Genomic DNA, 25353 nt, shown 5'->3' with positions numbered 1-25353 from the left:
CATTCACTTGTTCCACAATTCCTGAAGCTTCTGGTCGATAACTACAATGCAGCTTTTGATCGATATTCAGTGTGGAGCACAACATCTTCACTATTTCGCTGTTAAAATGTTTTCCTCTGTCCGATTCCAAAGAGGCAGGCACCCCGAAGCGCGGTATCAACTCCCTGAGCAACAATTTAGCCACTGTGAGTGTATCGCACCTACGTGTAGGGTACGCTTCAACCCATCTGGAAAATACGCATACAATCACCAACACATACCGAAGGCGATTGACTCTTGGCATTTCAATGAAATCTAGTTGCATTCTATTGAAAGGCCCCCCCGACCTCCCAATGTGACTCAGTGTGACTGGTGTTCGTTTGCCTACGTTCAGTTGTTGGCAGGTAACACATCGCTTACATACTGATTCTGCTGCTATTCTGAATTTCGGGCAATACCAAGTCTGCCTAAAAACTCTCATCATAGCATCCCTTCCTAGATGTACTGGACCATGTATTTCTCTCGCCATGGGATTAGCTAATTCTTCAGGTAACACAGCTCTCCCATCTGCTGAAACCCAAAAATCCATTTCACTTCGCACACAGCCTGCTATTTCCCATGCCTTTTTCTCTGTTTCAGGTGCGTTCTCCTGCATTATCCTTAAATCCTCCCAAGTGTCTACAGTTTCTAACATCATACTTAATTCAGTCTTTTCTTCTGCACCTTCTATTTCCACCTTTGAGAAAGAATAACTTTGTTCCGCACAATAGCGTGCGACTTCATCAGCATATCTATTACCTTGTGACACAAAATCTGTATTCTTAGTATGAGCTACACATTTCACTACTGCAATGTCAACAGGACCTTGTAATGCTTCTATCAGCAATCGCACAAATTCTCCATTTCGAATGGGCGAACCAGAGGAAGTCATGTAACCCCTCTGAGACCACAACTGCCCGAAATCATGAACCACACCGAAACCATATTGGCTGTCCGTGTAGATGGTGACTCTCTTTCCATTTCCTGCTATGCAGGCACGAGTTAGGGCAATAATCTCTGCTACCTGTGCGGAATGTACTCCTTCCAGGCAAGCGGCTTCCACAACTCCAGTAATGGTACAAACAGCATAAGCTGCTCTCAACCGACCAGTATCGTCTCTTAAACATGAGCCATCAACAAAGTAAATTTCATCGGGGTCAGACAATGGCTCATCCACTATATCTGGTCTGGGTTTCGTGCATAGTTCAGTCACATCAAGGCAATCGTGGTCTTCACATCCTTCGCCTTCTATTACAGTAGGTAATGGCATCAAAGTAGCAGGATTCAAGACAGAGCATCTCCTGAGAGTCACGTTTTCTGCGGCAAGTATAACTTGTTCGTAGCGCGTGAGCCTACTATTGGTCAGATGCTGCGTCTTCGTCCTGGTCATCAACAATTCAACCGAATGTGGTACATACACCACTACTGGATGTCCCATCACAATACTTTCGCTCCTTTCAATGCTGACACCCGTTGCGGCAACGGATTTGAGACATCCGGGCAACGCTGCGGCTACTGGATCTAATGTAGCCGAAAAGTATGCAACTGGTCTACGGGCATTACCGTGGGTCTGTGCCAAGACTGACAAAGCACATCCCTCTCTCTCACAGCAATAGAGTGAAAACGACTTTTCATAATCTGGCATTCCCAGAGCCGGAGCACGACATAAATCGTCTCTCAGCTGTAAAAACGCCACCAAACATTCTTCATCCCATGGTACCGGATCACTCACCTCCTTGTGCGTCAGTTTCTGTAAGGGCTTTGCTTTCAGTGAAAAGTTAACTATCCACTGTCGACAGTAACCCACCATTCCTAAGAACATTCTAACTTCTCTCTGTGTTGTAGGCGCATTCATTTTCATTATCGCCTCTATCCTCTCTGGGGACACCTTACGTTTCCCTTTTTCTAACCTGTGCCCTAGATACTGTACTTCTGTCAGACAATACTGTAACTTGCTCGGAGATACCTTATGTCCATTTTCAGCTAAATGATTCAGTAAGGCAATTGAATCTACTTTACAAGCTTCCTCAGTTTCTGACGCAACAAGTAGGTCATCTATGTACTGTACCAGAACCGAGTTCTGCGGCAGTACTAGATTTTCAAGATTCTTCTTCAACAACTGATTAAAGATGGATGGACTGTCTGTGAATCCTTGTGGAATTCGACACCATGTTAAAACGCGATCTTCCATTTTAAACGCAAAAAGGTACCTGCTCTCTTCATCCAATGGGATTGAAAAGAAAGCCTGGCAAAGATCTATCACTGTGAACCATTCTGCTTGACATGGTATTTGAAACAATATCACTGATGGATTCGGTACCACGGGACAACATGAAACGACTATGTTGTTAATCTTTCGTAAATCCTGAACTATCCTAAACTTCCCACTAGGTTTCTGCAAACCCATAATCGGGGAGTTACAAGGACTGCCCACGATTTCCTTCAGTATTCCCTGCTGTATCATTGACTCGATCACAGGCTTTATTCCCGCAATCGTTTCCTGGGACAATTTGTATTGAGGCGTTCTTGGAAACTCAACATTTGGTTTTACCATAATTTTTACCGGTTCTACCCCTTTTATCAATCCTATATCTTCTCCTGTGAAATCCCACACTTCTGACGCCACTGCATCTCTTAAGTCTTGTGGAAGATCTTCTACAGTCAGAGTAGGATATAGTTCTACACAGAATTTTGAATTGGCCACCTTAAAGGTAGCATCATCGTCGGTAGTCTGTACCTCCACTCCTTGTGGGGTGCAGTATATGGTGCAATTCAATTTGCATAACAAATCCCTACCTAACAGACATACCGGACTCGAGTCACAAACCACAAACTGATGTTCGTTCATGTGGTTTCCAATTTTCACAGACACTGGTTCTGTCAAGGGACTAGTCATTCTTTTATTTGCGACTCCTACCACTTGAATTGTTTCCCCTGACATTGGCAAGTCTGGAACTACCGCTGATCTCAGAGTCGAACGAGTAGCCCCAGTGTCCACTAAGAACGTAGTGGGACACCCTGCCACTTCTGCCTCAACAAATGGCCCTCTCTGATCCACTTCTAGAACTGCCCCGAGGGTACAGTCTTCTTCGCTGCTCACCCGTTGTCCTGTCAATGGATCAATGTAATAACATTTTTCTTCCTCGATAAACAGAGGCATTTGTTTAAAGACCTTTCCTCCAGCTGCTATCTTCGGTGGCTGTGGGAATTGGGCCCGTGGAGCCGAAGTCCCCCCTTTGGCCACCTTACTGCTTGGGACTGTCACTTTTTGCACTGGGTCTTCTTGGACCTGCTCTTCTACTTCTAGCTCTCCGTTTTCAGGGTTAAAGGGACACTCGCGTCGCCAATGCCCCACCTGATGACACAGATGACACTTTGTCGTTTTCTTTAAAGTGGCAAAGTCTATCCTAGGTCTCTGCCCTTCTTCATTATCTTTGTTCTGACCATTTGTTTTTCGTCCCATCCCCTGCTTCTGCTGGCCACCCTTCCCAGCGGACTGCATTTGCACCACCATCAATTTCTCCTTTAGATTCTTGGCTTTAGAATCTATCTCGTCACTGCAGTACCTCGCATATCGTAAAATCTCATCTAGTGGTTTGTTCTGCCAACAGATTAAATGTTGCTGTATCATCAAACAAATATCAGGTCTCAACCCCAAGACAAACTTTGACACGAACTGCCCTATGTCTTTGGGATCCATTACATCTAGTCCACTGTATTGCTTGAATGTTTTCAACAATCTTTCATAAAACTCGTGAACTGTCTCCTTGGGTTCCTGCCTTGTTCGGTCTATTTTTACCCAATCTATATCCTGTGGTGGTACCTTATCTTTCAGCCATGCTATTACCCTTTCATACTTTCGCATGACAATCTCAGATGGTCCATTTGTTCGAGCATCCCTCAAAGGTTCAGCATTTGGCCATTCGACACTAGTCTTACAAGGGGTCCATAGATCAGATGGGACCACGATGTCAAACAACGTGTTCAAATCTATCCACAGTACTTTCGAGATTTTAACGAACCTCTCTACCTGCTTATACCACTCGACTGGATTGTCCCGCAACTTCGGAAATGAGTTGGTAAATGCGGCTAAGTCTCCTCTACTCCAGGGCACATGTACATAATTTCCGTTTGATATTTCTCGCAAAGGGAATGCCTCCATCTGCATTACCCTTCCCTCAGGGGTCATCACATTTGTACTTCGCCTAACTGTGCCCTTTTTCGACCACCTTTCTTCCCATTTATCCAGTTCTCTCCACACTCTTATCCCTGTTACCAACTCTCTTATGTGTGTTTTTAATCCAGTAGTTCTCTTCTCATCTAGATCTTGGTCTGCGTACTGTAATCTGTGGTTGCTCTGCAATGCCCTTGTCCTAGACAAATCCACGGCATACTTGTCTGCCAAATCAGTCAGTTTTTCATGAAACGCTCTAGCTTTCCTAGTAATATCCTTTGCCATGAACAATAACTCATCCTGTTCATACAATTCTATCCTTTCCAAAGGCAATGTTCCATCTATTATCTCATCAACATCTGATTTTAAACTGGTAACATCAAGCCTTTTTGCCTTTATTTCAGCTTTCAAGACACTCAATTTAGCTCCTCCATCCGCATCTCTCCCATCCCAGCTCCGAGATCTACGTTTAGGTATTGGTGAATTATAGGGAGTCCTCCCCTGTTCCCATCTCTCTAAGTCCCATGCCTTTCCATCTTCTCGGGGTGGGTGGTGAAACACTCCTTCATGCCTCCCAGCCTCTCTCTCTCCATCCTGGCTAGTTTCACGGGATAGAGGGTAAGAGGTTCTATTACTCCCTCTTTCTTCCCTACTTCCCTGTGATTCCTGATTATTCGAGGCGTGGCGGGACCTATCGCTGTTCTCCTTTCTCCAATGTTGAACGTCTTCCCCAAGTGTATGATGAAGGCACCTAAACCTATTCTGAAAAGCCCGTACCGCCTCATCTCCTCCGTTCCCCCAGAGACGGGACATTTCCTCACATTCTACAATCTTAGTATTTTGTTCCGGCTGTTCTCTCTGATTTGTAGGACATGCATCCCCTCTATTCTCTTGACTTTGGCCTTCCCGGCCCTGACTACTCTCGCTGGCCCCACAATGAGATACAGTCCCGTTACCCCTGCTTTCCCACTCTGGTTCCGTTCTTGTCCTGTTACTCGGAGATACTATGGACCCGTCCCATTCCCTCAAATCAGCTCTTAACTCTGAAAAAGATCTTGGCCGCGGTCCCCTTAGATACATTGGTCCTCTCGGACCTCCCTGTTCTGAATTGGGACCGACAGTTGTGTCTAATGGGGTGTTCCACGTTACCGAACCTGGTAATTGTTTCCATGCATTCGTCACATTATTCCTCCTTTCCATCTCAATCCTTTCCCTATCCAATTGCCTTTGTTGTTCCCCTCTATCTCTCTCAGAATTATAGATCGAAACTATGGGTCCTATGGTAACAGGCACTTGAAGAGCGTCTGGCAATCCCACAGACTCAACCCTTTCTGTGGTTGGCGTTTTCTGCACCACAAACCTTCCCACTACACTCTGTACAGTGTTGTTTGGAGGTGTTTCTCCGCCTTTGCTAGGTGTCCATTCCGATATAGGGAGTGGTGTATATCCCTCTATCTCATTCCCGTCTTCCCTTGCGAGCCCTCTATCTTCTATTAACTCCACTCTCGGAGGTGGTCTATCCATTAACAATCTGTTTATCAGATTGTCCTCCAACTCGCTTTCCTCGTCTTCTTCCATGAGGTTTCCTCCTCCTGACACCTCCCTCATCGGATACATTTTCTCCACCTCAATAGTCTGTACCCTCCAACGCTTTTCCTCCTCATCCCATTTGGAATCTCGCACTGCCCTTACCGATCGCGTCAGCCTTTGTTGACGCCTGTTCAAATTTCGGTCGTGTGCAGCCTTAATCCATGCATTAAGAGCCTCAAACTGTGTTGGTCTAGGTGAGGGTTTCAATGAGGACATGGTTGCTTTTAGCCGATGTAACACCTCTAATTTAAACGTCCCGTACTTCGGGAACTGCATTTCCTCATTCCCTTCCGTAAGCTTATTCCAAGCCCCAATCCACAATATCGTATGCAGCCCAACATTCGTTGCCATATAATGAGCTGGCGTACCCTCTGGGGGAGCCTCTTCCCCGTAATAATGTTCACTTCGTTTACGTTTAAAAATCCCTTTCAAACACTTAAAACACTTCATGATTTCTCTTTTCTCCGCGTTTGTTTACTTCCTGATGATATTCCACCAATCTCAGCCCCGTTCTCACTAACTGGCCTATCCGTACGCGACTTTCCTCCGACGTCACTCTAGCCGCCCAACCAGAGCGCGGCTCTAGCTAACGTCACACCAACCGCTCAATCACAGCGCGGCTTTATTGATTTACTTATGATTACTTCCGTCCAAGCGATCACCTTTCTTTGACTGTACGCCCACAGTCTTTCTGTAGTTGTCACCCTAACTTGGCGAAATGTCTTTCCGATTACTTCCAGACAATCGCCTTCTCCGATAGGTTACTCACACGCAGTAACTTTCGACCAGCGTCCGTTACTCATACACTCACTCTTACACTCCCCCTATCTTGGATCCACGGCGGTCAATGGTACCTCGTGACCTCCGTACTATGGTCGACAACTACCCTGGATGTTCGATACACCCAAAACCACTTAAGCTCTGGCCTGAACTTAAGATTTCACCAGTTAACCCGTTTACCAGGTTACCAGTTTACCAGGTTGCGCGCGCTCACAACCGTCTCTCATTCACACTACAGGCATTCAACTCCGCAAGACATTACAATACAAATACAACACAAAACACCGCAATCTGTTCACGCATGACCCTTTTTATACTCACTCTCCGATACTGCTGCTTTTCTCGCACCGTCTGCACCTTTCGGCACACGATTCTTCCGCTGCTCGTCTCTCGACGTCTCGGGCCTTGGGGTAAACTAACCTCTCTAGATTACCTTCCTCAAGAAGATAACCATCCTCACTCTGCTACCAACTGCTAACGCGGGATTTCTGGTTACTAATTATCTTACCAAATCCCATTTCCTGTCGACTGAATCGTTGGTACCTGTCTTGAGTAAAAGGTAATCTCGCAGTAAACAATCAATTTAAGAACTTACACCACTCTAAATGACCACTGACCAAAATTAAGTTTTAAAGATTTAATATAAAGTCAAAGATAACTGAAGATACAAACTTCTCAAAATGAGATTCAAGAGGTAGATCGGAATCACTATGAACATGAACTTTTTGAATAGTCTGAGTCTGAAGAACAAAATAATAAGTACAAGTTCGAAAACCATCAGGGTTGCTAAAATGGATACAAGTTGCAACCTCAAAGTCATTACAGAAAAGAAAAATTAAAGTTAGTCTGTCCCTGCACTACACTAAATGACATCCCTACTTAACAAGATCTTAACCCTCTAGGTGTCAGCCGTGGTGACTTCCTAAGAAGATCACGCACTTCTCCTTGTCTCTTCTCTGATAATGGGTCTCTCCTGATCAGCCTATCTGCCTACCCATCTGCTTCCTTAGGCTCCCAAAATCATCTGCTCTCTTCTCCTCCCGGGTCACTTTCCCTAATACCAAATCACATTTCCAATAGAAACGCCCCTTGGGACGCCCCTCACGTGGTACATCTTTCCGCGGCAAACTCCATGATGGTACTCTTGAAGACCCTCGTTAAAGTTGGCCTTGGTTCCCAGGCGGCTTCTTCAGTGCGCTGATACCCCCTGAAATTCCTGGAAACTCCTACAGGCCTGCGCAAGGCGCCACTGAACAAAGTCCCTTTCATTCGAGCTGATTAGGACCCTCGCACCTGCATACAGCTCGTCCTGCAGTGGGCCTCAAATTCCAGACTTCACCATATCTTAGGCCATAAAACACTCTCAGAGCTCCATGCTGGACACCTCACGACCTCTCCTCTAACGAGCACATGACGATTTAAACTTCATGACATTATCTGTTCTGGCCTACTTGATTTACATGCAGCAGGTTCCTGCACTCTTAAAACGTTAACTTGATTTAAACAGCAAACATTCTTAACTAGCATACGTTTCTAAAATAACACATCTATAAAGCATATACTTTTAACCCTAAGTTCAATAGTACATTTTGAAAGAACCATGTCAACTTTATCTCACATTAGTTTAGCAGCACGTTCAGGTTTGCTGTGAATTGCCCTAAGGCCTACACAAAATACTGGAATCCAAAGTTACATTTAATTCGGACATGACTCTTTTTAACATGAGAACATGAGGTTTTCACATATAATCCAACATTTCTACATTTAATCTCACACTGTTATAATTATGGTTACTCTACTTAACATTCTATTCATTTTACTATTGAATATAAAACACTCGTGTGCAAAACATGTTTAAACTAACTACGTGCTTGTAAATATGGCGTACTTATACATTTTTTTCAAACTTGTGCTCTCTCAACCTCTTTAAAAAGAAAAGAGCGCCCCGTGCCCCGAATACCAACCGGTCTTGATGCCCCATGAGCCTGTCCTGCATCATAGCTGGTGAAGCAAAGCACACTGATTTGGCTTCCTTATACGATTGTTTCATGAGAGCTTTAAATGGAAAATTCCTACCTTGGTAAAAATGAAAAAGACCATCTCCCATTTTTTAGATATTAAGATGTGTTTCAAATACAGGCCACTTCTCCCGTCCCCACAGAAAGATGCCTGATAATTGCAGGAGAGGCGTTTGCCATGTCACCATTTTCCCACCTTGCCCGAGGTACGCACAGCGATTTTACACACACATTCGCACAAACGCAGATTCCACCCACATACAGATGCCCACATACACAGGAGGATTCCTATTCTGCCTATTGATAGAGGCAGACTAAAATTCCACCCATGCATTGAGGCAGACTCAGATTCCACCCATGCATTGTGACAGACTCAGATTCCACCCATGCATTGTGGCAGACTCCGATTTCACTCGTGCATTGAGGCAGACTCAGATTCCACCCATGCATTGTGGCAGACTCAGATTCCACCCATGCATTGAGGCAGGTTCAGATTCCACCCATGCATTCAGACAGACTCAGATTCCAACCATGCATTGTGGCAGACTCAGATTCCACCCATGCATTGTGGCAGACTCAGATTCCCCCCATGCATTGTGGCAGACTCAGATTCCACCCATGCATTGTGGCAGACTCAGATTCCACCCATGCATTGTGGCAGACTCAGATTCCACCCATGCATTGTGGCAGACTCAGATTCCACCCATGCATTGTGGCAGACTCCGATTCCACCCATGCATTGTGGCAGACTCAGATTCCACCCATGCATTGTGGCAGACTCAGATTCCCCCCATGCATTGTGGCAGACTCAGATTCCACCCATGCGTTGTGGCAGACTCAGATTCCACCCATGCATTGAGGCAGGTTCAGATTCCACCCATGCATTCAGACAGACTCAGATTCCACCCACATATATATATCCAGATTCTACTCGCATATAGGCTTAGATTCCAGCCACATACTGATCCAGATTCAACCCACATACAGAAGAAGATTCCACCCACATACAGAGGCAGAGTCCACCCACATATATATCCAGAATCCACCCACATACATAGGCAGATTCTATCCACATACAGAGGCAGGCTCAGGTTCCACCCACATATAGTTTCAGATTCCACCCACATACATAGGCAGACAGATTCCACCCACATACAGAGGCAGACAGATTCCACCCACATATAGTTTCAGAATCCACCCACATACAGAGGCAGGCCCATGCCTCACCTTGTTTGGCTCGATGCCGTTGACCTGCCGCAGCTGCTCCAGCATCCACTGCGACCTCCTCACAAAGCATGAAGACCCCTCGAACTGCTTCACCTTCGTGATTGACACCTGGGAGGGCTTCCGGTTGGTCACTGCGTGGTCAGAAATAAAGGGCACTATTAAACTTTACAGGAATTAAAACAATCACACTCATTCTGCAGACTACTTTTTGAGGCAGAAGTACAATGAAATCTTTTCACACAGTCAGGGTAATGCTTAGTGAGGGGGCGGACGCCACACACCAGCCAGAGAAACAAGCAATGGCATAGCCAATAGGTCTCACCTTTGGGACCTTATAAGTGTTTAGCCATGCAACAGTTGATGTTGTAGCCCCAAGGATATTATGCTGCATAACTAAATACTTATAAGGTCCCAAAAGCGAAATCTATTGGCTATGCCAATGTTTGTTTTCTTAATGGTAAGGTTGCTTGGGTTGGTGTTGGGTGGTCTCTGTCTGGTTGCCTTGGTTCTAGAACAGTTAAACCATAAATGCAGCTGTTATGGGTCAAGAAACATTTCTGTTGAAGTCATGGTTGGACCTTTGGCCTATATCTGGGATCTCAGACCCAAATGGTTATGTGGTGGATTCCATTGTTGCAACTGATCCACTGAACGCTCTATCAACTACAAAAATCTGATGTGACGAGCCAATTTCAAGGAATATGCCATAAAAGTTTGGAATTTCCAGAAGGACTTTGTGTGCCATCTCAATACCAGCATCACAAACCAATGCAATTGTGTTGGCTATTGGACCAGTCGACATCCCCCTTTGTCTCTCATTGAATTTTGTCTGGTTCCTTGAACAATAGCCAATGCAAACCTACTCACCTTGTTAACCGGAAACTACCACTCTGCAACTCTGGGGACTAGGGCTTGGAACCCAGGAATATATTCCCTTTGGCAGAGCCACTGTTCATTTTTAGAAGTGTTGGGCATTTCAAAGACTAATTTTGGGACTGTTTTTGTTGATTCAGCTACCACTGTTCTAACTCACTATCGCCCTCATATGAGGGCTCATTTCCCTCTGATGGGTTTGCTATCAGTAGTAATCAGTCCTATCATCATTAAGCAATGCTTACCTTTACCTGGAGACTTCAGCTACTGTATGCATCTATAAATCCCTGTTAGAAGTCTAGGCCAAAATGAGAAATTCAGGTGTAGATCAGAGTCAGAATAGTCAATAACCCTGACTTTTCCTCATTTTTTATTGGCCCCTCAGGGACCAACTTGTAAGGAGACTGAGATTCCAACCCTATAAGTTACCAGTACCTGCATTGATCATTTGGGGATGGGTAGGTAATGGCCCCTTTCGCCCCACATACGTAGTTTGGGTCTAAGTGGTCCAATCTTGCCTCAGTGGCACTGAGATATTAGGGCAATAACCAGACATAACAGAGCTGAATTCCAACAGGCCCATTAACATTGGAGAGCTGAATAAACAAATGGAGTGCCTCGGTTTTTAGTTGATCTGCAGTAGTACCTGTGCCCCTTACCCTCAGTATTAAGCAACAGTAACAACCACAGAAAAGGCCCAGTCATTGGTGATTCCTTTAGGAGTCAAGACATGGAGAAAATGCTGTACACCAAACAATGATTTTTGTCATGGCGGGCCTCCATAACAAACCTTTTCAATAGTGATGTATGAGCTATGGCACACAGGTGGGCGGGAATTCATCCAGAATTCTCAAGTTCAGATAAAACATTGGCAATCTGTTGGTCTCAGGCTTGATAAGAGACTCACCCTGCTGGGATGAATCAGTTTCCTGGGAAGACAAACCAAAGACACAGAGCACATGCGCCGGAGTGAGTCAGCTTCCAGGCCCGCAGCACACCGGAGGGACACTCACTTTTTGCGCGTTATGGTTTGCATCAGAGATGCTGCTGTCAGAAATGTGGTATTACTGAGTGACTCTTGCCCCTATCATCTGATGCCCTCACGCCCGCGGTGTTATGAACACAGAGATACGCATGCACGCACAGACACAACAGGTAAAGGCAAGATGACGCAGACACAGAAACAGCCATGCACACTCGCGAACACACATACACACACGCACAGACAACAAATTTTGGGAAAGAGACGCAGACACACAAACAGGCATGCACACTTACGAACACACAAAGATACATACATGCACACAGACACATATACGTAAACAGACACCCACATAAACCACAGACAGACAGAAACACCCTGACACAAACAGGCACACAGTGGAACAAACCACAGACACACACGTACACAAAAAAAAACACCCAATCAGCACACAGACACATTGGCCCACACACAAAGATAAGCGCACCACTACGCATTCCTGGCGTTGGGGAAATCCGCAGAAAGCTATATTAACTACAAGCACTTGATGCCGGGCCTCAAGGTTGAAGAAATAAACTGTAACCATGCAGTACCTGCCAAGGTACTCCTTGTGAGTAGCATACTCTGCACTACCCCAAGCGTGCCATGGTGGGAGCACTACTCCGGAAATTGCCTCAAGGTGCCCAGTTTTAAAGTTAGCACTTGGGAGCCGTCGTGCCAAAGAGCTCTGTGCCCGATCGGATCATTATCGAAGTACTCCAGCATAGCCATTGTCATCAATGCCAAAGCACTGCTCTAATATTCGAGAACTGCCAACCCTTCTTTTTGCGGCGCTGAGTCTTGGAGGCAACGGCCAGAAATAGGACGGCGGACACACAGAGCAGCAAAGGAAATGCAAGACTAGCAGAAATCTTCCAGAGTGGAATAACGGGAACTACAGACAGGGGAGCCTCGATAGGCTAGGAAGACCTCACCACAGCGGAAGTAAGTATTGATACACTGCAAGAAAAGGCGGGCTCTCATAGGCTGTACTAGAGCCCTCATCAAAGTGAGGAGTTTGGTAATAGGCTGGAGAAGAAGGCGGCATTTGTAGTCCATTCTCGATCAAAGTGAAAGACGTCATCAAAGTGAGGAGTTTGGTGATAGGCTGGAGAAGAAGGCGGCATTTGTAGTCCATTCTCGATCAAAGCGAAAGGCGTGCAAGGACAGATGGCGCAGGCACGCGTGCACGTTTGCATGAACGCAAGCGCTAGGCCAGCCAGTAGCACTCTGAAAACTCACCTACTAAATGTCTCTCCGAGCAGCTCATGCGCTGGCTCAGCGAGACCTAAAAAGTAATGGGTGCAATACTTGAATTCATCTCAGTCACTGGGATTTACTGGGGCCACATTCCAGGTGATCATTGTTTTCCCCTCTGTAGCAAGGGAGTAGCCAGAAAATACAATAACTGCAACCAAAGCGCTGATGGCATCATGCAAGCACACGCGAGCCTGCCCCTCCCTAGAAGAGCTCCCTGAATCGGCTGTCTTAGCATCTGTCCATTTACCCTTTCATCCATCCACCAATACCCACCACTCAAGCTTTCTATTTGGGCATCTATTCATCTTTCATCCATCCATTCATTCACCATTCCAACAGTCCATGGGCCACTCCATCCAACCATTCGTTCACACATCCATTATCTATGCATGCACCCATCCATCTTACAATCAATTGATACTTTTATTCATCCATCTATTCATACTCCCGCCTTCCCGTTTACTCTGCCATCCACTCATACGTCTCAATCCTCAAACTGGGGAACCTTACTGCCTGGGCACAGCTGAGATACCACCTCAAGTGGCTCAGGACCCAACCTACCCACCAGACCCCTCAGACTTACTGCTATCAACCCTTCCCCAGCAGGTCTACTGCCCTCCTCCCCCATCAGTCTAGGACGAAAGGCACCAGGAAAGAACCCCTTCTGCTGCCAGTGGAAGATTTAGGTGGGAAAAAAACTGAGCCGAGAGCTTATTATTGGAGCCTTCTTCATACATGCATATGTGTGTGGCTATTGAATTAACGGTGATGAATCTCTGCATGTGGCAAGACATGCCTTAAGGCGAGGAGTAACGACCTCCTGCTGTGAGCGTCCTCTCCAAAGAGGAGAGGGACTGGAGGAGGAGGGGTGGAAGGGAATGGAGGTGGAAGGGGTGGAAGGGAATGGAGGTCGGAGGGGTGGAAGGGAATGGAGGTGGAAGGGGTGGAAGGGAATTGAGGTGGAAGGGGTGTAAGGGAATGGAGGTGGAGGGGGTGGAAGGGAATGGAGGTGGAAGGGGTGGAAGGGAATTGAGGTGGAAGGGGTGTAAGGGAATTGAGGTGGAAGGGGTGTAAGGGAATGGAGGTGGAAGGGGTGGAAGGGAATGGAGGTGGAAGGGGTGGAAGGGAATGGAGGTGGAAGGGGTGGAAGGGAATAGAGGTGGAAGGGGTGTAAGGGAATGGAGGTGGAAGGGGTGGAAGGGAATGGAGGTGGAAGGGGTGGAAGGGAATTGAGGTGGAAGGGTGGAAGGGAATTGAGGTGGAAGGGGTGGAAGGGAATGGAGGTGGAAGGGGTGGAAGGGAATTGAGGTGGAAGGGGTGGAAGGGAATTGAGGTGGAAGGGGTGTAAGGGAATTGAGGTGGAAGGGGTGTAAGGGAATTGAGGTGGAAGGGGTGTAAGGGAATGGAGGTGGAAGGGGTGTAAGGGAATGGAGGTGGAAGGGGTGGAAGGGAATTGAGGTGGAAGGGGTGGAAGGGAATGGAGGTGGAAGGGGTGTAAGGGAATTGAGGTGGAAGGGGTGGAAGGGAATGGAGGTGGAGGGGGTGGAAGGGAATGGAGGTGGAAGGGGTGGAAGGGAATTGAGGTGGAAGGGGTGTAAGGGAATTGAGGTGGAAGGGGTGTAAGGGAATGGAGGTGGAGGGGGTGGAAGGGAATGGAGGTGGAAGGGGTGTAAGGGAATTGAGGTGGAAGGGGTGGAAGGGAATTGAGGTGGAGGGGGTGGAAGGGAATGGAGGTGGAAGGGGTGGAAGGGAATGGAGGTGGAGGGGGTGTAAGGAACTGAAGAGAAAAGAGGAACAAAAAAGAGAAGGGTGAGGAAGGGTGGCCAGGAAGAAATGTGAGGTGGTAAGATGGCGAGGACGAAATAAGAGAAGACAAAGGGGGAATTGTAGGAGAGGAGGAGGAATGGAAGGGAATGAATTGCAAGAAGAAAGGACCGACAGGAGGAAAGAAGAAAAATTCAAGAGATGTAAAAGAATGAACCGAAAAGGAAGAAAAGGAAGCGAGAGCTTGTGGAGAAGGAATTAAAGCGGAGCAGAGGGGACAGGAGGAATAAAAGGAGAGGGGAGACATGCGTGTGCACTGGCTAAATTATCTACTTTTTAATCCAGATTCCAGATCTGGCTTCAGAGACAGACCAATGTGTGTTCCTGGGCCTCACTCACAGGTTTTTCTGAAAGCACGAGGAGCTTTTAAGTGCAATCATCATCACATCAGTAGTTTGGAAGAAGTGAGCAATTCCGTTTGGAGATCAAAATTACAACAAGCGGGACAACCAAGTGTTGTGTCCACAGATGTGATGGAAGGGGAAGGGTGTACACGTGGTATAGAGGCTAGAGGCCGACTTTGGAACCTTGGAACCTTGGAACCTGGGTTGAAATCTCGGTTGCAACACTTGAATAATAAGTGTGTGATTCTTGACAATTTACTTCATTTCTTTGAGACAAAGACTGTATATGCATACGGTTAAGTAATTCTATAAATGGGACATGTTCTACAAATCTCCTTTCAGATGTGTAACGCCCCTTGATGTGCATGGTCTATTATTGTAACCCAAACACCCCCCCCCCCCCCACCCACCTCCCCATGCACCACCACGTCACTGCTCCCAAGGACAGTTTCATGCTGTATTTTACCAATACACACGGTGTGGATTTCAAGGGCGTGGCCAGGCGCAATGCGGTATGAGGTAGACACACAGGTCACACCTGTGGCTATTCACAGGCTGCAAGCCGTTCCACATCCAGGACTTGATTCACGCAAAAGGCCTTTACTTGTTGAAAATAATAAAGTTTGAACATGTTCAGCACATGTAAACAATTAAACGTAACGTGTGCTGAACAAGATGTATGCCTGAAAACATAGGACTTGTGTAAACTGCCACACGTACTTCTGTTGCCGTTTGTGCATTGGCAGCACGTGCGAATCTAGTCAACTCGTGTAAAGAAGTGAACGACTGACAACTTTACGTATTTTTGTGAATACTCCGAACTGCCAGGTTTATGGGAGCTAAGAAACGGATTGAGCGCAGCATTAAGCGCTAGATTAAAATAAATCCACGTAACAGAGGTGACAAATGCAGACACGTTAGTGCAGGTGAAATGGACAGGGCCATTCTGCCCTCATTAATCAGTGTCATGACCACACAGCGACCAATTACAGCAGCCGTTAAACAATTCACATCCGGAGCAAAGGCGTTGAGGTTTATTTGTTTAAAGTGTGAACTTTCACCCCCGCACAGGACAACTAGACAAGTACAAAGTAATTCACAGTCGCCCGAGGTCACCTGGGACAAGCCATGGACCGCTGCTTCTGCGTAAAATCGACCCTTGGGTTTGTCGGTTTCAAGCCCTGGGGCCCCCAGGAGGCCAGAATTAACCTTCCAACTCCCCCCACTTGACCATCCCGCCAGATCCGAAGAGAAATTACTCCGTTGCCCCGTTCATCAATTTTTTAGCGACACATTTGCAACAACCTTTGGCCAAGGGTTAATTTATGCAAGCATTGGCAAAGCCAACAGCTCTTACTTTAGGACTGCCAGGATAGATCTATTGGCTTGTAGATTTGCTTTCTGATGTTGTTCAGCGTCAGCAAGGAGAGGAAAAAGCTTTTTGCTAATGCTCAGCATCAGAAAAAAAAGTGATAACACAAGTGTGAGTATGCATTATCATTACGTATGTGTGCATTTATGTCGCATCACAACAGCGTTTCAGCGCCTATGCGCAGCACTTATGATGAAGTTCTTTTATCAAGGCACATCCCTCGTATTTCGATTACGTATATGCGTTAAATCTATGGACTTGCCATAACGCGACTCTATATATATCGACAAAGGCGACATCCGAAACGCGTCTGGCGACTGGGAGTTCTGAATAAAGTTTTGAACTCGCCCCTGAGAGTGCTTTCCTTTCTTCTTCACGAGCTAAAGTTCGAGCGTTGGAGATATATATATATATGTCCACAAAATGGACAGTTAATGCAACCCACCGTTCCATTGACCCCCGATTATACAACGGTCTATAGGAGACACCACTAAACCTTGGTCAAATGTGGAACATTTTTCGTCACCCTCTTATACGGGTCGTTTCCTGCATTACATTACTTCGATTAATCCTGCGGCTTCCTGATGAAGGCAACATGCCGATACGCGCGTAGAATATCATAACTTTTTCTATTTCTGTCTCTTGGCCACAATGATGTACACTATTTGTCAATATCAATACATTGAAATACTTTCTGCTCCATTTTGTCCTAAGAACAATTGAATATTGTGTATTTTCACTATATATTGATAATTAGAAGGATGAGGAATGGATGCATGTGTGTATGAGCACAACTGTTGATTGCAATGTACGCCACTTATATTATGGCAAAAAAAAAACAGAAGAGGGACCTTGAGAATGAAAATTCTGGGGGGAAATCCAATCCAGGGAGAATGCAATAAAGAACACAAGGGAAGACCCCCACTATAATTTATATGAATGGGTAATGACTCCAGATATAAAAGTGTCACCCACAGAAAAACTCATTTTACAATTCATCATGTTATCAAAATTATTTTCTTTTTTTATATAAATCTTTTTTTTAAATACATTGGTGTGGACAAATAATAAATAACAACATTCATATATACATTAGGCAAATAATCAAAACAGAAACACGAGAGCCCTGAAATAAGGAGAACAAACACTGTAAAACAAACACTGTAAAAAGTATACAAATGTCCAAATACCTACACGTAGAAAAAGACAATGTGAACATCAATGCATCAGAATACAAAAAAACTACATAAAATGTGCACCACATGTAGCAAACAACAACGAAGGTGAAAGCGCTCTCACCTTCGTTGTTGTGTTTGTTACATGTGGTGCACATTTTATGTAGTTTTTGTATAATGCAATTTGTTTGTTATGCATTTTCTTTTTTTTTTAATGATGCATTGTTGTTCTCATTGTCTTTTTCTATGTGTAGGTAGTTGGTATATTCTCAGGTTTGTCAGTGCCGTGAACCCTTCGGTGTTAACATTCTCTGCCAAAAACCCTAAATTAAATAGTATAAATAATAATATTAAAAAGCAACATTCCGGCTGGGATAAGATGTTCAAACATAGACCTCCAATGAGATAATCGAACTTTGAAAGATGAAAGGCTGAGTTTATAAGGCAGAATCAACAGATTTGTCTTGCTTGCGCATAGACCACCAAGATACCAGACCCAGCTTGTGCACTAAAGAACTATAATGCCCACTTAAAAGGAAACAAAAACTGTGATTACATATGAAACCTTTTAAAAACATCCTTTCACTACTGAAATACCCTACAAGAAATTGTGTGCGCTTCAGTTGTTCTAAAAGGCCCCCTAGGGCTACACTGCTGGGACAGAGAGTTTTAACAACAACTCAAAACATCATCCCAAGGCTGCACTGCTAGAGCAAAGCTTGTTTACCAACTGAAAAAGTTAGCCTATGGCTGCACAGCTAGTGGAAAGGTGTTTTACCAATTCAGAAATATTTCCAGGTCCAGGCTGTTTTCAAACTTTCTAGAAGGAAGCCCCCTATGAATCCCTTTCAAGGACATGGGGATTGTTTACTTCACCTACTAAATTGGATCTAAGACATGTACTTTTGCCTCACCACTTTCCAAGTTCACCAGCCGCCACTGGTTTGACTCAGACCAGGCAGACCCTTCTGATTCCAGAGGCCTGTGAAGGAGAGTCAGGCCGGAGGTGGGGGACTGAGGTGTGGCAGGTTCCCTGAGCAGTTACACCTGGTTGACTGGAGCATGGTAGCTACCCTAGTCTTGAAGACCTTTCACATATTCCGTCCTTTCATCAAAAACAGCGAGTACCATTGTGGAAAGGCAGTTCTGTCTCTATCTTTCTCTATGTGTATTCAGGTAAACTGCCCCCACAGAAGGATGAATCTCTCTTCCTGCCCCACTTTGTAAACTTTGGCCACATCCACATTTCTCCAGTGGGTTCAGTCAAGAATGACGCTTGCGCATTTCCATTATTATTAAACAGAAAGACTAAATCTTGGCGCATCTTCTGGTTGTTCCGTGATTTTGTTTTTCCTAAAGGAGCAACACAAACGTGTGTTGGTGACCGCTCACCTTGTGTTCCACATCATGAAATGCGCAGTGAGGAAAGATCAACAAAAAACTGTGCCATTCGTCTGTCAACGCATCCTGTGTGCAAATGTAATGAAAATACCGAGAGGGTCATAGCTTTCACTGGCAGGAAAAAGAGGCTTCCTGCTCTTGACCTGGCACAAAGGCGATCATAACAGGGGTGAGCGAGAAAACAAACGAACAGGGAGCTCACGCACACTTGTGTAATAATGAAAACAGAGGGTCATTGACATAAAATATTTGCCTAGGATCACACAATGTGGGCAAGCGGGGAAAGCCCGGATCAATCACACATCATCTGGTTTCACACTGTGCCATTCAGTCACGAACTGGGCATCTCTCTTACATTGCCTAGCTGGTAAGAAAATGGCAATTACTAAGTGGTCAGAGACACCTTGTGGCCTTTGCCAGTTGGAGCCTGTCTGAAACACAATATGCCTACACCCAGCTGGAGAAGGAAAGTCTGGCTGTGGCGTGGGCTTGCAAACATTTTCATGTATTCCTCGACCGAAAACCATCTACTGTCATCACAGATCAACAGGCGTTACTCACAGTTTTTGGGAACCCGAAGGCCAAGATGCCCCCTGGCATCGAGAGGTGGGGGTTAAGAATGCAAAAATATGACTATGAGACTGTGCACAAACCGGGGAAGGATCAAAACCCTGCAGAATACCTTTCACGAGTGCCGCTGATGGAGCAGATTTCATCTGCAGTCATGCATTGTTTTATTTTTGTGCTTCAGACAGGCTGCATTTAAATTGCCACGCACATTTTGGTGCAGGTTAAAAACATGGCACATGAAAAACATGAAAAGTGAGGCCTATTCACTTCAGACTGAAAATGCTTTTGCTGAATTAAATTAACATGTGTTTTTTGCAATGTAGAGAAAAAGTGGCCTTTTTACCTTTGAAGATTTTTAATAGAATGTGTTTCTCTCTTCCCAGCACATCCATGTAAACTAAATGTATTATTCCTGTCTTAATAGACTTTGACTTGTTGCATATTTTGATAAACATTTTCAGTTAATAACACCTCTTTTTATAATGTGTGTGAATTAATAATGCACTTGGGACACATAATGGACTGGTTTACATGAAATTAATATTATCTTTGTATTTGTTTTATTTTTGGGGCCTACACAAAACATGGCTGCCTGTGAATCCATCAAGGCTTTGACTTTCAATTTAATGAGAAGGGAGCATGCGCAGACTGTGGCAGCTTTCCTCATGACAAGAACAGCGTGAACTGCACATTCTTGTCATTCTGCCAATGTACCAGTTAGTTAAAAGTATCCATCTACTGCGCTGAGAAGGAAGAAGGATGAATTAGATTGAAACATTTTTCCTAGTAAATGTTGCAAATGTTTATAAATGTATTTATTCATGTATGCTTCTTTTGTTAGGACTAGTGAAGTCAGGTTTTTAGAATGAGTCAGGGAAGTGTGACCTCATGCCTTTATGACTGACCAATCACGTAAGGTTCTCCTGAAAAATGTTACATCTTTGTGTACTCTGCCAATAATTATGGTATAAATACTGTCCTCTCTGGATGGGAGCCACCACTTCCACTTCTTCTTTTTTCTCAGCTCAGCTGGCTTCTATGGGTTAGGTACGAGAAACGTCTCGGGAGATTGCTAAAGGGCGCGCTTGCGTCCGAGGAGTGTCAGGGGGAGGTTTCTTGCTTCCACGTCATATCTTGGCACTTTATGCCACATTCCTTTGAGGCCTGTGAAGGGCGGGCTGCTTTCCTCTTTAGACACAGACAGACAGAGAGTGCAGTGGATCAGGATAGGATTAGATGCTAATATGTTTTGACTAATTAATTAGGTCTAAAAGATTTATTTGTCTTATGCATTTATTTCTCTTAATGGGAGATTTTTTGCCAACTATTCAATTATTGATTAGCTTTGCAAGACTATTTTTCTTAGAAACTCTTTAAGAATTGTGACTGAAATTTTGCGCCACATTTTCATAACTACATGTAATGCTTATATGCAGACTGTAATGTGTTCTCCATTATTGATATTTTTCCTGTTTTCCAAATTCTGTAACCTAATTGATATTTTACTAATGAATAAAGGGTCAGAGAAAAATTAACTTTTTGACTAGAAAATAAAACCCTTTAAAATAATCAACAACTCTCTTTATTGGCTTACAATAATAATTGCATTTTGACTGTTCATCTTTATTTAAATTTCTCCTGATGGTAATACATGGTGTGAAGGGCCCAACACCTTTTGAGCGGTAAAATAGAGGTAGCATGAGGGTTTTGCATTGAGAAACTACCAGAAGAAATTACCGCTCTCCATCAGTTTTTGGTAAGCAGAGGATGGTCATTATTGATTGGTTTGGTGATTAGTAATTATTGATTTCACCATCAACTACTCAACTAATGGATCATTGACCTTAAGAGGGAAATAAAATAATTGCCCAAGTTAGATAAATGTCCAAGTCCTGATTCCTGACTCCAATGCTCAGAACCTGAAGACTGGCAAAGCAGTACTGGCAGGTGATGCAAGAAGTGGTGTGAGTATCAATAGGGTTGTGAAATGTTGTTAATATGCTAGCATGTTTTTTTTGAAGTGTTGAAAATAGTAAGGATTTTTTATTGTAGGTGATATTTTGCTCATTTTGAATTGATGGTGTTATTGATTATATTGGTAATTTCATAGGACATACTTTTTTGGTTATTGATTACATGTTTTAACTCTTTATGTTAAGTTAGTGTCTTGTTCAATGTTGTCTGGAACACGCAGGTATGCACACCTGTGGAATCCCGGGAAGGAATAGCGGGTGGTAAATGGAAGCCACACTGCACTGAGGTTACTCGTCTGTTGGAATAGCACTGAGAAGCTAGGTAGGGCTGGCAGTGTTAAATTAGGGACTATTTTCTGTGTGAGTGATTAATAGCAAAGAGTTCGCTGGTGAAACTTTGGTCTGATATCACCTAGAAAGGGTCACACCAAAGGAGTAGCAGGTTCTTCTGAGCTTGATTGACAGCAAAAGGGTTCGCTGGTGAAACTTTGGCCTAAGATATATCCTGAAGGATAAGTCCAAAGGAGTAGCAGGTTCTTCTGAGCTTGAGTGAAAGGTAAGCGGAAGGGATTTACCTGTAGTGTTTGAAGAGTAAACGGAAAGTCTTACTTTGTGAAGGGTAAGCGGAATGTGTTACTCGCAGTGAATATAAATCTATCCTTTATTTAGCACAACAGACAGAGTAGCGAATGTATTTATGTTGTTACTAACAGAGTTATTGATTAAGAGAAATATTGCAGTAAGATTTTGTGGAGGGTCAGTGGTAGGAGTAAAACTGACTGAAATTTAGATTGACAGCTTTGGAGAAAAGAAATTGCATTGAACTATTGCAAAAATGAAACTGTTTGAAGGTTTAAAGAAGCTGTTAGGAGGTAAAATGAAAAATTCGTTTTTTATTGGTGATGCTCCTGAAGGAACACCTGTGCATTTTATGTCTACCAGTTTGGGACAAAACACATGTATGTGGGTTCAACAATGGTGCAAGATTACTGAAAAAGAGGGTGCTTTGAGGTTTCCAAAAGATGGTACTTTTGAATTGCAAATTATTGACAAATTAAGGGAAGTGTTATGTGAAATAAAGACACCATCTAAAGCTGCACAATTTGAGGCCTTAAGCCTGTGGGAAAAAGCAGCAAGAGAGAAAGCAAGTGAGGATGAAAAGGTAAAGCACCATATACAGGAGAAGGGAATTAATGCTGAAAAAGAGCTTCAAATAAATAATAATTCAGGGGATGAAATAATGGATGCATTGTTAACTGAGTGTCCACCACTTTATGTGGTTCCCATGAAAAATACTGAAAATAGTGCACCAGTAAATACTACAGGGGCTACTGCTTCTGTTGAACAGAGAGAAATACAGACTGAGAGAACTGTGCAGACATTTTATATTGAACCATTACCTGTTGATTCAGTACTGACAGTGATACCTCCAGGTGTTACTGCTTTAAATGTGCCTGATTTAGTCCAAGAATTGCAAACTGCAGATGCACAGATAATGCCTAGAAAAATTATGACTGTCCCAATTAATATGGTCCCTACTGAAAAGGTTCAAAGAGCTGCAGAATCAATGATTTTGCCAGGGTTTATTTCAGAAACTAAGAACACACAGATTATTGAACAGAAAGTACACCAAGCACTGAAAGGTGAGAGAAAAATGGTATTTACAACATCTGCAGCCCAGGATAAAATAAATATATTTGAAAATGGGATTTTTCAAACCTGCTCTGAGGAAGCAGCAGTGATTAAAAATATAGAAAACATGGGGGAACATATTAACACAGGCCCTGAAAAAGAGAAACAGCTTAGTGTTTTAAATTCAACATGTGAACATGAAGAAATTAACTGTCCCTGCTGTTTAAATAATGAAAATGTGAACCAGTGTCAAGAAAAAGAATTAATTTCCCTGAGTAAGGAAACAGCTACATGTTCATTAATTACTCATAATGGACTGACAGATTTGGCTCAAAAATATAAAACTGATGTTTCAGGAAGTTTTCCATTTCAGAAAAGTTTCAGGGTACACATGGATGATGAAGCAAATGAGAAAATGTATTCTTCAGAAATGCAATTGCACCTTGCAGAAATAAAATATATTTTCAAATGCAATGGGTTTGAGAAATTAGGAGACAAATGGGCACGAAAACATGAGAAGAAACCACCAGACCTAGAAAGGAAAATGGATAAGGAAAAGAAGCCACCAGATATAGTTGAGAAAAATAATAAGCAGAATGAGGGAGAAGCTTTTGCTTACTCATTGAGAGAAAAGGTGGGAGAAATGTATGTTCATATGCCACAGAATAAAAGTGAACTTGCAGCATTTCTGAACACATTCCCACAACTGAGAGACAGACTTGTGCTGTGGTACCCACAAGTTGATGGATTTGATGACTTTTTAAAAGAGTTGTGCATTAATTTGGAAATGTTCTTTTATATTGCCATGCTGACTAAATTGTGCTTTGAATCTAAAGTTGTTGTTCAAGGGCCAAGTGAAGAGACAATGAAAAGGGTTTGCATGAATGCACCATCATTTTCTGTTGTTATGGAGGAAAATATAGCAGTGATTTATTTCCTAAAAGGCAGAGTGCTAGCAAAATATGTTGATTGGGTACAGATTAAAAGAACACAGGATGGAAGTAAAGGTATTTTGGTTAGTGCATATTCAGGTATGGATGTTGTACTGCTGGAAAATGTGCCCTTTTGCCATCTTTTTAAGAGATTTGAGCGTTGGATGAAGGAAAATAAATTTAAACATGATGCACAAAAACATGGAGAACTGCAGATGCAAAATATGCCAGTTAAGCAAATGCAAATGTCAGTTCAGAAACAGGTACCTATGGCAGGAATTTTTCAAGCACAGATGGTCCCACAAAATATGGAAAATGCTAACATTAATTTAAATAGGTTGTCCAGAGCAAATGGGAATTATTTCCTGAGAAAAAATCAGAATCCAGTTCAACAGGTTGCTCTTTTTGCAAATGAGAATTTTAACACTCACAGTTCTGAATTTACCAATTCCATTGCGAAGGCAGTGGAAAGTCCAGATTTAGTTGCAAGAGTTTTAAACAAAGAAATTACAAACAAAGTTTTAGAAGAATTTGCCCCAAAATTAGGCCCATTTGAGGAAGATTGCAAAACTGTTGTCTGTGACTCAGGCCTAGCAGGAAAACAAATATTTTTCAAATTAAGCAGTACAGATTACTGTACACCACATAATGTTATTTTTCAGATTCCTGATGAGGATGTACATTTTAAAATGGCCCAACAAGAGACAGTTGTAGCATTGTTTTCAGAAAAGACAGTTGAAAAATTACCTTCTGCTTTGGAAAAAATAATAAACACAGAAATAAGAGAGTTCACAGAGAAGGATGCCAGGTTAATAACGTGTGCAGAACATGTCTTATTAAAATTTGAACCAGATGACATGTATTCAGGAACACAATCAGTTGCAGGAATTTTACCAATAAAAGGATTTTTGATGGAACTGATTGGAAGTTTATGTAACTTTCTGATCACAGGTTCACAGAAACCAAATAAAAAGAACAGAATAGTGCAGGAGATTAAAAGCATATTTTTTCCATGTTGTCCTGTGGTACCGAATCCAGCCAATATATTTTTTCACATTCCATGTGGTGAAGAATGGCTTATTTTTATTGATTTTTGCCAAGTTCATGTCACAGTGCCATTGCATGAGAATAGTCAGGAGTACTGTCAAAAAGAAGATGAATGTCTGGGA

The 25353-nt window shown here is 43.5% G+C and overlaps 1 protein-coding gene across 2 annotated transcripts in view; it reads right to left on the bottom strand.

Annotated features, from left to right (window-relative positions):
• STXBP6 (syntaxin binding protein 6) overlaps window positions 1-25353 on the bottom strand; it is a 469813-nt gene that overhangs the window by 124445 nt on the left and 320015 nt on the right. For both annotated transcript variants that reach the window (XM_078659426.1, XM_078659427.1), the window contains exon 3: window positions 9808-9938. In XM_078659426.1, the coding sequence (XP_078515552.1) occupies window positions 9808-9938 (131 nt within the window). The remainder of the gene's footprint in view (window positions 1-9807; window positions 9939-25353) is intronic.

Source organism: Lissotriton helveticus, chromosome 9, assembly GCF_964261635.1.
Source record: "Lissotriton helveticus chromosome 9, aLisHel1.1, whole genome shotgun sequence".
Classification (NCBI taxonomy): Eukaryota; Metazoa; Chordata; class Amphibia; order Caudata; family Salamandridae; genus Lissotriton; species Lissotriton helveticus.
The sequence above is the reverse complement of the archived record's forward strand: the minus strand, read 5'-3'. Positions and strand labels throughout refer to the sequence as shown.